Source organism: Octopus bimaculoides, chromosome 15 (assembly GCF_046866305.1).
Source record: "Octopus bimaculoides isolate indiv1 chromosome 15, ASM4686630v1, whole genome shotgun sequence".
Taxonomy (NCBI): domain Eukaryota; kingdom Metazoa; phylum Mollusca; class Cephalopoda; order Octopoda; family Octopodidae; genus Octopus; species Octopus bimaculoides.
The window spans coordinates 53,485,126-53,500,125 of record NC_142942.1 but is presented as its reverse complement, the minus strand read 5'-3'; the positions used below and the strand labels follow the sequence as shown (position 1 = coordinate 53,500,125).

Genomic DNA, 15,000 nt, shown 5'->3' with positions numbered 1-15,000 from the left:
TGTATGTTCTTCATTGAATAATTCATAAATTTCAAAATCAATAGTCTGTTGTGCACAAGCTTTAACAACTGACAATTTATTGGGGGGGGATTATATCAGGCTAACTAGAAATATATTTAAAAAATGATTTAATCACCATCAACATTGTTTTCGAAAAATAGCAATGTTAGAGATTATAAAGTTGTTTGAAATATTTCACAATCCTATAAACACAGTAACAATAGTTACAACCATTGACTCTCAGTGAAAACGAAAATGTCACTGTATCAAGACTTCGTTTTGAACATCATTTCATGATTGATGTCTATTGTGTCATCAGTAATCAAAACGTCTGTTAAAATATTTTGAATTATTTACAACTCAGTTCCAAGCAATCACATGATATTCTAATCCATGCTCTACAAGAAATAAAATCAAAGCTTTTCTTTAGCTAACTTGAACATGCTGGAAAAACGGACATTAAACAATGTTGATGATGATGATGATATATACACACACACACACACACACACACACACACACACACACACAAAAGTCTTCCACACAGTTTTCATCTATCAAATTCACCCACAAGGTATTTGTTGGCTTGAGGCTTTTGTAGAGGATATGCTTGCCTAAGGTGCTGCCCACTGAAACTGAACCTGAAAACACGTCATATTTGTGTTGATATTCACTGAGAAGAAAGGAAGAAAAAAACGAGGTTCACAGCTGAAATACCTTTGACAAGATGTGTGTTGGATCAGAAGTGAAAATGGACAGAACATCAACAACAACTATCCACAGGTTATACACCCCACCTAATAAGCCTGCTCTAAACAGCTACACAGAGACAAAGCTATTTGCAAAAACAAACATAACTGGGAAGTGCAATTATTTCTGCTTTTGTTTCTAAATATTTTTTTTCTGATTTTTTTTTTCTTCTTTTCTTTTTTGTGTCATTCTGAAAATGTGCTCTTCTTTGAGAAAGGTGATGTGACATGCACAGCAACAGACCCACCCTGTTTTGGGTTGGATATTTATATGCAGACAATTAAACGATAATTGTAAATTCATATGTTATGAGATGATAAAAACAGAAATAACACGTCTGTGGAATAGATTCGCTCTTGAATGTACCAAGATCTGTCATAATTCATGTCAGTTTAGTATAGAAGGAAAATAACAAGGAAAAATAAATGAATAAAAAATAAAGATTAATTTCAGCAACAAAACTTGCAAAAATCTGTTCTCCACCCTTTAACCCTTGGCTTCTCTCTGCAAAAACAATGCTGTACCATGCATTCGTTGTCTTTTTGATTTTGTTTTGTTTTTTGTATTTTGGGGGAGGGGGGGGGGGCATTTTGGTTTTTGTGTTTTATATTTGTGAGTATTTCAGTGAAGTGAAATCTGCAATTCAGTACAATTTTTTTCCATAACTGTACTTCTTGTTGGGTACATTCATTAATATTCATAGAATGAATTTAAATATGTGTGTGTGTGTGTGAATGTGCATGTGTATGTGCATGTGATGTATGTGTCTGTGTATGCGTGTGAGTATGTATGTATGTATGTATGTATGTATATGTGTATGTATGTGCATTCATGTACACACACATGCATAAATATACACACACACACTGACATTCACATGTATACACATGTATATATATATACATACATACATATATACATGGACATACACACATTTGTGTGTGTGTCATGTGATCGTGTAAAATGAGAAAGATTCTAAAAATACCGAATTAGTTTAACATTTACTTCACATTGGTGCATATAATATATCCTGTATGATCTATAGCAATATAACAATCAGGAGAGATTCTCATCCACCTAGTTCTGTTCAAGGATATCATACATATATACATACATCACATGCATGTGTGCATGTATATATATGATATATGTATGTGTGTGTGTGTGTGTAATATAATATCAACTGCTGACTTTTGCATCTTCCTAGGCGGATCGTCTAATCGGTCTCTTCATTGCCACCAAACAGACTGCAACTAACAGCCATCAACAAATAACACCAACCACAAACTTTGCATCTAGATCAGTAGTTCTCAACCAGGGTCTGCATGATCCCTGGAGGTCCACATAAGATTTTTTGGGGGTTCATGCAAATAAAGGAATAAATTAGGGAGCCAGATTAGTTCTAGGTTAGGGAAAAAATTTGTGTGCCATGTTAAAATGATGATTGTTTTATACAAGAATTTATTCAAAAACAACAATAACTTTTCTTCAAAATAAAGGCCATCATTTTCCACTACCTTCTGCCAATGATCTGCAAGCTTTCAGATTTGGTCAAAGTACCAATCCTTCGGCTTTGAATCAAAAAATTCTTGACAGTCTTCTTCAACTTCATCGAATGACTCAAATCAGCGACCTTTCATAAAGTGCTGCATTGATCGGAAGAGACCATAGTCAGATGGAGCAACATCTGGACTATAGCCTGGATGCAGCAGAACTTCCACACCATCCAATTCTTCAATCTTGTTGTTGGTTTTCCTGGCAGTGTGCAGCTTTGCATTGTCTTGTTGAAACAAGGTGCATTTTCGACGAACAAGTCTTGGCTACTTTTCAACCAAAAGTTGGTTTCATGTGAAGAGAAATCTCTTGACAATTTTCAAGGCTGCCACATGGGAACATTGGTCTCATCTCCATTTTGTATGAGAAAAAAAAAAAAAAATATATATATATATATATATATATATTTGCGGGTGGCACATAAAAGACACCATTTCGAGCGTGGCCGTTTTCGTGCGGGTGACACGTAAAAGCACCCACTACACTCTCTGAGTGGTTGGCGTTAGGAAGGGCATCCAGCTGTAGAAACTCTGCCAAATCAGACTGGAGCCTGGTGTTGCCATCCGGTTTCACCAGTCCTCAGTCAAATCGTCCAACCCATGCTAGCATGGAAAGCGGACGTTAAACGATGATGATGATGATGATGATATATAAAAATATAAAAGAGAGAGAGAGAGAGAGAGAGAGAGAGAGATTTCTATATACAACTTGTTTCCTGGTTTGTATGCAGCTTCCATCTACAAGATTCTCTCACAAAGCATTGGTTGGCCCAGGGCTATAGTAGAAAACACTTACCCAAGGTGCCATGCAGTGGAACTGAACTTGAAACCACAGGATTGCCAAGCAGCTTCTTAACCACTCGGGTCATAGGAAATCCTTTATTTACTGTTCAATCTATTTATGTTGTGTAATAATAAATTTATAAATTCCTTCTTTTGATTAAGGAATTCCTTATTTTTAAGGAGCTCTTTAGACACTAACCCCTAAAACAATGATGTAACTCCCTTCCAAAGTTTTGATTTTTGTTTTAATTTCTTCTCTCTCTTTTTTTTTTTAATTGTTTTGCAATGATTACAATAAATTACAATTCAAATTAAGATGGAGTATTGCAATGTATTTGTTTTGAGCTGAATCAATACTGCCTCGTTTCCGATGCTTTTGTCTGCAATCACCACTAGAAGAAGTCCCACAAATATTCTAAATTATACTTGAAATCAATTAAAGATGCTACTTAGAATTCTTTAATTTGTTTTCCATATTTTTATGGAAAAATACCAAAAAAAAAAAAATGCAATTTGAAAAATTAGATTTCATCATTCATTGCCTTAGATAGCAATTCTGTTTTGTTTTTTTTGTGTTTTATTTTTGTCATTAATATAAGCATTTTATTGCTCAATACATTTGAAGCAAGTAAACACAATAAAATTATGATTAAATTATCAAGAATGGTACTATGTTTTATCTAATTCTTGTGTCATTGTTTTTTTTTTTTGTGGTGGTGGTGGTGGTGGGGGGGGGGGGGGGGGGGTAAAACTATTTTGACCATTTTTAGCATAAAAAAAAGCTTGTCAAGATGGCTATTTCTGCAACAGATAAGAATTAAGTCCTATCATATGCAATCAATGTACAATCTATTATAATTTTCAGCAAGAATTATCTTTTCCTTATTCTGCATTGAATGAAAATAATGAGATAATAATAATAATAATAATAATTAATAATAATAATAATAATAATGATAAATACAAGTGATATCACATGATGATGCTAAAATTGGTAATCAAATTTCATGTTATAATCATATTACACTGACATTAGATGTAGAAACTTTTAGTCATTTCTTATCTATGGTTTAGTATCAGGCGTTATTGGTAAATTTTCTAGAAAAATAGATAAATGAATGGTAAATAAAAAGAATTCCCTTGACTAAATAAAACATAGGAAATTGCTGCAATAAAGTTTAATTATTGACTTTAGATATTACTCTAGACACAACGGGGGAAAAAAGAAGAAAGAATGTTTTCTGTGACGCCATGTATTTTAGTCTTTCTGTGTCTTCAAATCCAGCCAAATTCTTTAATATATATTCTAACAGAACATTGGTCTGGAGATCAGTGAATGCTTGTAAAGTACAACAACAACAATGGAACAACAGAACAAACCAAATCCAAATAGTGGATCTTTAAAATTTGACTTTTATAGACATTCTGTCATACTTAAAATATTTTTCTTATCAACAAGACAGAAGACAACAACCAGATTACTTCCGAAAGAGATTTTGTTTCTAACTTGTTCTTCAGATTAAGGAAGCAAAAAAAAAAAAAAATGAAGAAAAACCTAATATTGTTAATGGTACTGGAATAATAACTCTGTAGTCATGGTTTCAAATACCGACCATCAGTTTTGTTTGCATTTTATGAGATTGTATTCCATCTATTTTCCAAAGATGGCATTTATTAGATTTTTATTTTCTTGCATTTCTACTATATATATATATATATATATATATATATATATACACACATATATATATATATATATATAGAGAGAGAGAGAGAGAGATAAACACATACACACATATACACACACATATTTGTGCGTATGTGTTTGTGCATGTGAGTGTGTCTATGTGCATGGTTGCATATATATGTATACAGATATATATGCATACATGTGTATATACGTGTGTGTGTGTGTGTATGTATGTATACATGTAATTGTGTGAAGTATTTTAGTCAAATGAATCCACCTCAATACTTATGTTTTTAAGCCTGGTTCTTATTCGTTCGAACAGCTGAGTCATGGGTTGTCAAGCAGTGGTGGGGAACAAAGACACACACATAGATGTATGTATGCACATATATATATATATATACATATATATATATATATATATACATATATATATATATATATATATATATATATATACGATAAGCTTCTTTCAGTTTCCATTTACCAAATCTACTCACAAAGCTTTGGTTGGCCCAAGGCTATAGTAGACGACACTTGTCCATGGTACCATGCAGTGGGACTGAACTTATAACCATGTGGTTATAGGCAAGCAAGCTACTTACCGCACAGCCACGGTTGAGTGTTCTTTTCTTTTTTCATTGGTTCACCCCACCTATAATGAAACCATTCAACCATGCAGTATATGTGAAGCCTGTTGTTCTGGTTATTGTTTAACCCTAGGTCAACCCTGGCTGAGCGAACCTAGGATCAAAATCATTCCAGCCACACCCATCTTATTTCCACGATTTTTATCTACCTACTGTATTTTCCAGCATCAAGGACTTTTCTCTATCGAAGACCCAACCTCATTTTTATTCAGAAATTTCTTTTTTAAAAAAAAAAAGAGAAACAAAATAAATGACAAAATCTCAAAACTTTTGTATACTTTAACCAAGATTCTTCATTTATGGTTTAGCAAGCTTAATGGCATATAGATCTTATTGATCACATACAGTCTGCATGTTATCTTTTGCTTTTGCAGTATGGATAAACATTAAATTTAGCATAGATAATAGTCCTTTGGGGTTAAAATTGGTTGATGAACAATATAACCTTCATCCTGCAGGACACACAGTAAATTTCCAATATGTATTTTTTGAGGGGGAAAAAAATTGATAAATTAATAAATAAATAAGTGTCCTCGATGCTGGAAGATACGATAGATAAGCAGTTGGTTATATGTTGAGTTCATATTTACTGTAAACAGCTAAGCATGTTGTAACAATAGAATGCTGGCTTTGTACCAATTTCGTTTTTATTCTGTAATATATCAATGAGACTATGAGATGGATATATTATATCATTGCAGTAGAAGCACATAACAATGATATATACCAGTGTTGCATTGATCAAAGTCATATTCCTGACTCTGATGAATTATATCATGCGATATCTTGGAATCTTCGAGATATCAAGAGAATTTGATGTGTGCTTGTGTAGGCTTATGTGTGTTTGTATATAGGTACGTGTATATGTATGTATGTATGTATATATAAGAGAGAGAGATCAGAGAGGTAGAAAGATAGGGGGATAGACAGTGAGATCAATCAATCACATCATACATACATGCACGCAAACTCATACATTCATAATTATATTGTTCTTCCATACATCAATGAAATCCGCCCCACCTTACAACCGAATTTGCTCATTCCATCATGTGGAAAAGGAATTCCTTCAACAAACCAAAGTTATTAATCACCATGGGACTTACCTTTTCGATATTCAACTCAAACGAAGACAGAATAACTAATGAGCAGGGGATAATTTTCAAAGTTTGATTGTCTGAGTTCAGATTCTGCTCAAGTTTCAAACAGAGGCTGGGATGGCTGTGTGGTTAAGAAGCTTGCTTTGTAACCCCGTGCTTCTAGGTTCAGTCTCACTTTATGGCACCTTGGGCAAGTGTTTTTTTTCCTATAGCCCTGGGTCAGCCAAAGCCTTCCAAGTGGATTTGAGATATGGCAACTCAAAAAAGCCTTGTGTGTGTGTGTAAGTGTGCTTGTGTCCCCCTGTTTTGACATTGTATGATAGTTCCAAAGGGAGTTTCACAATCATACAAACAGTGTCATTCATTTTGTGCACCCAAAGCTGATCCCAGTTTCTCACTCGTTCAAATTTGTTAAATCTCCATTTGTATTAATTAAATATCCTTAATTACTAGCTGACCACGTGCCATCAGTCATGACGGTTAATTGTGGTATTCTATATATAATTAAGGTACAAAGCAAGGTACGTAATAATCACACATACAAACATTCACATAATTATTATTATTATTATTATTATTATTATTATTATTATTATGTGTTTGGCTTTTGCTTTGTATTTGTACAAGTTGGCTCCAAGTCTCAACCAGAGATCTCAAGAGACAACAAGTTAGAAGTTTGTGTTGGTGTTATGCCTAGGGTGTCATATATTTGGTTTTGCACATAAGTATTGTTCTAGAGAATGCTTAGGAAAACATCCTTTCTGGGTCAATAAATTAAGTACCAGTTGAGTACTGAAGTCAATGTAATTAACTATCCCCCTCCACCCCCCAATTTCAGGCCTGGTACCTTTAGTTGAAAGCATTATTATTATCATTATTAGCATCATTATCATCATCATCATTATTATTATCATTATTATTATTAATGCCACTCTTGGAGTGGTTGGCGTTAGAAAGGGCATCCAGCTGTAGAAACTCTGCCAAATCAGATTGGAGCCTGGTGTAGCCATCTGGTTCACCAGTCCTCAGTCAAATCATCCAACCCATGCTAGCATGGAAAGCGGACGTTAAACGATGATGATTATTATTATTATTATTATTATTTATCATTATCATTATTATCAAATCATTTTTGTGTCCTTTTTTTTTTTTCCAGATATTCCACGTGGTAAAATCCTAATAGAAGGGTTTGAAACGGACAGACCAGAAACTGAAAATACTACATTAACAGTAGCATGTAGCTGGATTGGATCCCAACCAGCTCCAAGAGTACAACTCACATGTGGTGGTGTGAACAGCTCAGGCAAACAAGCATGTGCATTATTTTTCTTTCTCACTCGACATTTGCACGGAACGGACTGTGTATGCACTGCCATGTTTCACAAATGGAAGAAGACGGTTACCAAACAGTTAAATATCTATTGTGAGTATTATTGTGTTTTTTTACATCTTTTTATCTTGTACGTGTTTCACTCATTGGACTGCAGCCATGTTGGGGCACTGCCTTGAAGAATTTTAGTCAAACGAATTTTACAAGGTGACTGAAAAGAGTAAAAGAGTAAGAGTATACACACACACACACACACACACACACACACATACAGCTGAAGCATATGTGGTACTGTGTTATATATATATATATATATATATATATATATATATATATATATATATATATAGTTGCAGTGGTGTGTAGAACACATCAAAGAGGCATGAAGGGGGATTGAACTTGCGGTCATAAACTTTTCATCCAACTTTCTTGTTGACTGACAGATGTTCATACTGGTCAGCATCATCATCATCATCAAACACATCACTTGAACTAGGGATGACCTGAAAGGGACATGGTTCCTATTTTCTCCTTCCATGATTAACTTATGGTAAAATAAAAATGGACAGAATCCAGCTAAAAGAAGGGGGTTCTTTGTTTATGAGATTCTTTATGTGAGAGATGGTCTCTATTTTCACATCCCATGATTAACCTATAGTAAAACAAAATGGACAGAATACAGAAAAAAGAAGGGATTTTTTTTTTTTATGTGGTTCTCCATTTTAACAGTTTCCCTCCCAACTCCCTAAGATGTAAAAAGAAAGAAAAAAAAATGAGTGGGGCAAGTTAGTGCCCCAGAAAACCCTGTAATATTTGATAATGTAATGGCCATTGATTAAGGACTCGGAGAACATAATTTCATTAAATGTCTTCTTCCATGCTTCCTAGAAGGTCATGAGGAAATCTAGTTTATGGTTTATTCAATAAGCCAGATTTATCAAATCACTTTCCCTTTCATTCTCTCTCTCTCTCTCTCTCTCTCTGGTTCTTTCTACAATTCTCTTCTCACTCTATCACTCTCCTTCTCAAATTAGTTTCTCTCCACTGCTTTCCTCCTTTCGCCAATAATCACCACATCCATCATCGCTACTTACCACCACCACCACCACTATCATCATTACTATAACCATCGCCACTACTACAGTAAACACCATCACTAAAACTACTGCCACCGCCGCCACAATATACCATTTGTCTGGCACCCTGATGGAACAGTCAACCCAAAGATATTCTGTTCCATAATAGAACTTAGTTTGGGATAGAATCAGATAAGAATCAAATCAAATTTCTTTATTAATCTTCTGCTATCATGTGTATGTGTATTATACACACAGATGTAGTCAGTGTAGTATATACACTTGCAACGGTGTGGGTTATACATACATACATATATTATCATCATCATCATCATCATCATTTAACGTCCGTCGTCCATGCTGGCATAGGTTGGACAGTTTGACCAGAGCTAGCAGGCTGCACCAGACTTCAGTCTGATTTGACTTGGTTTCTATGGCTGGATCGCCTTCCTAATGCTGACCACCCCAAGAGTGTAATGGGTGCTTTTACATACCGCCAGCACAGTTGCCACCAAAACAGGTGCCACTAGCACAGGTACCGCTATCACAAGTGCACTAGCACAGTTGCCACCAACACAGGTGCCACTAGCACAGGTACTGCTATCACAAGTGCACTAGCACAGGTGCTGCCAGTATCTGCTCTCAGAAACAGACTACGTACAAATTTGTTCTTCACAACTCCTGAAACTGTTTTCTGGCAAGGGGATGTGGGGGAGTCAGGAAATTTTCATACAGCTAGAGGCTCCAATCAAAACAGGGGACCCAAAATAATAAGGTTGAGAAACGCTGTTATAGATTATGCCTAACTGACAACGATCACAGCCACATCATCGAAACAGGCCGGGTGAAACCAGGCTTAGCTGCTAGTATATATATATAAATATATATATACATAATGTTGAGCAATTGCTTCTGATGAATTACCTCATAACACATGTTTGAAAAACTGAAAACAGCAAAAAGCACTTACACAAAAAACTCCTTCCATCAGGTGTGTGTTAATGTGCTATTTTTTCAAGAAAAATTATAGAAGTAAAAATTTCTAATTTTTTTGAATGTTGTATCTGTATCAAGAAATATTCTTTTAAATATTCTTAAATATTCTTAAATATATATATATATATATATATATATATATATATATATATATATTTAAAAGATGCAGGTCTTACTTTAAAGGCAGTGCTCCAGCATGGCCACAGTCAAATGACTGAAACAAGTAAAAAAAAAAAAATATATATACAAATACATATATATATACACACAAATGTCTATATGTCTTTTTATATACGTGTGTATGAATGTGAGTACATAAATCTATACACACACACATATGTATATACATAAAGATATATATTTATACAGATGATGATGATGATGATGATGATGATGATGTTGTATGATGCAATCACTATTTTAGTTTCTAGAATATTCATCTGCAGATTTTTTTTCCATTTTTTACTTATTTTGTTTTATATTTGTAATTGCTACTTTCGTTTCTCTGAAGTCATTACCACCGTTACTTTCCACAGCGTTCTCTTGTATTTTTATCTCAAACATGTATCCAAAGTTAAGAACCATGCCCATGTTAAGTCTTCATTAAAATGCATATGCAAGTGTGTGCATATGTGCATACATATACAAACACATATATATATATATATATATATATGTATGTAGGAATGTGTGAATGTAAGTATGTAGATGTATTGAAAAAGACTGTGTTTCCTGCCAATTTTTTTTATTTTTATAAATCTTGTCCAAAAATGACTTTGATTGATGGTTTCAGAACAAATCAAGCTATTCACTATTCGCTAGTCATTATTCTCATCACTCTGTCATGTAACACATCATCAAACTCAAAAAGATCATACATTCTTCTTCTTTCTCGTTATTTTCTTTTTTCTCTTTTTTCTATCGCCTTATTTTTATTCTCTTTCTTCATGATCATCACCACCATCATCATCATCATCATCATCTTCTTCTGCTTCTTCTTTCTACCTTTTTGTCTTCCAGTGCTCCTCCTCCATCACCATTCTCACCCACCTCTCTTCATATCAGTTTGAAGAAGTCCCTTGTTCCTTACCCTTTAACACCCAGCTCCATTGCTCCCTTCGTGCAGTCTTGTCACATTCGGTTTAGGATCCTTGGCATGGAACCTTAATGAAGAAAGGAAAATAAGAGAAAGAAATTATCAGAAATATAAAATATGTCATGAAATATGCCACAATATGTTGTTTTTATGAAGCGAGGGAGGTTGAGGAGAGGAAGGGAATTAATAACTGTATGTATGTATGTATGCATGTATGTGTATATGTATGTGCATGTGTGTATGTAATATGTATGTGTGTGTGTATATATATATATATATATATATATATACACACATGTATACATATATATATTATATATATATGTATGTATGTGTGTCTGTATACTATACATATGTGTATGTTTATATATATATATATGTGTGTGTATCTATGTATGTGTGTATACATACATACATGCATATGAGAGGTGCTGAAAAGTTCCTGACTTTTGCACAAATACTTTGTTGAAGTTGAAATTCCAATGAAGGAGCCTTGGATCAAGGAGCCTTGGATCTTGGTTAGAAACTGGCTCTCTGTCCATTGGCAAGAAATTTAGAAATACAACTTAATAATAACATATACACATGCATACGTACATATATTTATATATTTGTGTGTATATTTAAATGAAAATATGTTATTCGAAATCTCCGATATAGAGTTATATATATAATTTTTTTTTTTTCGCAAAGACTGGTTTATTCTGTTTTGTTTACCTATTTACATTCCAAAATTCAACTTTATACTTGTAAACATTGGACAAACAACAAAAGGAAAAGGCAAGCATTCCAACTAAACTGCTGCACTGTGGCATCACAACAAAAGAACAAAAAGAAAATGTGTGTGTGTGTGTGTGTGTTTGCATGTGTTTGTGTGTACATGCATATGTGTGTGTGTATGTGTGTTTTAATTCCCATTCTCCCTTCAGAATATTGTTTCGTCCAATTTTCTGTTTTCACACCTGATGTCTGAATATATAACCCCTGAGACTTCTATCTCTCTCTGTCTCTCTCTCTCTCTCTCTCATATTCTACACACAATACATCTATTTTCGTATTGGTTATACCACAGCAAACAAAAAACTTATTGTAATGCTTGCTTTAACTTAAGATCTTTTTATGTCTTACACCAACCATTAATTTCCTATCATAAAATCTACATAGATTTGGGTTATTTATTTCTCTTTCTTTTTAGTCATTTTCTTACTTTTTCTCTTATCTACCCCCACCCACCCAATACCTTTTTGTAGGGGGGAGGGAGACTGTTCATTTCATTTCGTGTTTTTTTTCTTTTTGTTAAAAGTGCAAACAATGCCTTTTAAAGTAATCAATTAAACACAAGACTATAATAATCTACAACAAGTGTAAAGTAACATTTTAAACAGAAACCTTAAAAACTGAAGATGAATACAAGGCATCCCTTTACACATGTGTGCTTGAAATCTTCGTTTAAATTAGTGTTGTATATATATTAAGGCCTGCTTTGTTGTTACACACGTGGTTTGTCAGCATAAATATATGCAGGGTGTCCCAAAAGTCACTGATGGCCTTCAGCTCTTAATAACTTCCTTAGCTTTGCAAATAAACACATGAAATTCTGATAAAATCTGAAAAGAGAGGGAAAAGGTTAAATAATTAATTTCCAAATGTCTTTTATATTGTATCAAAATTTCATGCATTTATTTCTAAAGTTAAAAATTGAAGAAGAAGAAGTAGTAGTAGAAGTTCAAACAAGAATATGGAGGAGGACCTGAAAATATTCAGGCTGGGCACCAGTTGCACTGATCCCACCAATTTTCAGAAGTGCTTCACTGCCCATTGTTATTGTTTCATCTCTTGTCCCTGTTTTGAGTGCCCTCAGCAAAGCTCATTCTGTTACAATCAGATCCCACCACCGCCACAACCATCACCAGCTGGCTCTCCCCCCCCCCCCCCCTGTTGACTGTTCTTTATGGTTCAGAATTTGAACTGAAGATATTCAATCCTGGGTGTCAGTTGCATCAATCTCATCCATGCCTGAGGTCAGAGGTCATGACACAATGAAGGTCATGATGTTACAAAGGTCAAGAAATGAAACCACATCATTTCTGAACAAGTAAACAAGTGAGACTTAATCAACAAAAAATGATATTTTACTGAAAAATTGGTTTTTTATTTCTGCTTTGATTAATTTCTGGGAATGTCGTCATTGATTTCTTCTTATCATTATTTTAAAAGAATGTCAGAAAATCAACTTCCAATAATGAAGTTGATTTCCAAGTTAATATCAATTGGAAAAAAAAATGGAAAACACAGTAATCCTGTAATTACTTCGATATTTACATGGATTTGCTGCATGTTGTTACATTAGACACAGACTACTGTCTGTGTTCAATATTAATTTATTGATTAACGTGATGAGCTTCTGAAATCATTAGCATGAAGGGGGGAAATGGTTAGCGGCATTTCAGCCGTCTTCACATTCCGAGTTCAAATTCTGCTGAGGTCACCTTTCCCATTCATACTTTCAGGGTCGATAAAATAACTAGTAGTTGAGCACTGGGGTCAATGGAATCAACTTTCCCTCACCCTCAAAATTGCTGGCCTTGTGCCAAAATTTTAAACTAATATTATTACTATTATCATTATCATTATTATTATTATTATCATCATTTTCTTTCAAATTTGTTTCCATTTCTGGTCGAGTGTCTTCATTTTTTTTTCTTAAGTCCTACGACTCATAAGGGTGGTCAGCTGGCTTCCATGCGGCACAGATAAGTGACCAAGACCACAACACTCACCCAAAACAGGATGACAATCCATTGCAGGGTCCAGGGCCAACAATTTTGACAAAAAAGAGACAAGTCAATTATTTCAATCCCTATGTTCAATTGTTCCTTTAGGAAGGGACAAAAGGAAAACTTGACCTTGGCAGCATTTGAACTCAGAGCATAAAAGAGCTGGAAGAAACGCCACTAAACATTTTGTCCAATGTGTGAACTATTCTGCTTTAGTCCAAGATATACTATGCCTTAAAAAAATGTGAGATGGTACAGGGCTGGAATGTCTTTGATAAAGTGTCTGCTTCATCGAAGCTGTCTTGGAATCAAACAATAAGAGTCTGTGACTCAAGATGAGAATCACTTGACTCGGAAAAATAACAGCCAGAAATCTTTCTCAAATTACATTCTTTATTCTCTTATAAAAAGGAAAGACACATTGGATAATGTATTCTTTGATACACTATGCCTAGAGTAAAAAACGTGGGATAGTGAAAGATGGAATGTCTTTTTGATAGATTTGTTCAATTAAGGTTGACCTAACATCATCAGCAACAACAATGACAACACCAACCACAGTAAGCCAAAGATTGAGCATTTATTGGGTCAGTCAACTTCCAAGAAATAACAGCTAACTCTCCTTCAATCATATCATTTCATGTCTTTAAAAAGAAAGGATACATTAAATAGTTATGCCATTTCAGAGATAGGGGTGGAGAAGAGAGGGTACCCGTGAGTGGAATTCCTTTGGTCATGTGTATGTTGAATTAGGGCTGACTCAGTGTTAAACAGCAATAACATTAAGGAACAGCAGATAAACTCCCACAGAGCTGAGTCAGCAATCTGGTTTCCATCTCCACTCAAATCCAATTCATTTCATTTATATCAATAATACCCTCCACAAATACATGAATGTTATGTAATCTCTCTCTCCCACCAGTCCTGCTTGTGTACATATTTGGCCTTCAGTTTCATCAAAAGAAATCAATTTTTATCATGTCGAAGACAATATATGAACAAAAGCCATGGAATCTCTCTCTTTCTCTCTCTCTCTCTCTCTCCCTCTATTTACTGTAGATCTGATTCAGGTCTGTCTGTCTGTTTGTCTCTTAGTTTACAGCTCTCAAGATACAACAAAATCTGTTTTAACACAAGAGTTCATATCAAGAATATTGTAAACCAAATTCAAAACCAAAACAATTTACAAATTAATGTCC

At 34.3% G+C, this 15,000-nt stretch overlaps 1 protein-coding gene across 1 annotated transcript in view; it reads left to right on the top strand.

Annotated features, from left to right (window-relative positions):
- LOC106878166 (synaptogenesis protein syg-2) overlaps window positions 1–15,000 on the top strand; it is a 166,618-nt gene that overhangs the window by 60,703 nt on the left and 90,915 nt on the right. The window contains exon 6 of the mRNA XM_089363935.1: window positions 7,683–7,949. Within this exon, the coding sequence (XP_089220061.1) occupies window positions 7,683–7,949 (267 nt within the window). The remainder of the gene's footprint in view (window positions 1–7,682; window positions 7,950–15,000) is intronic.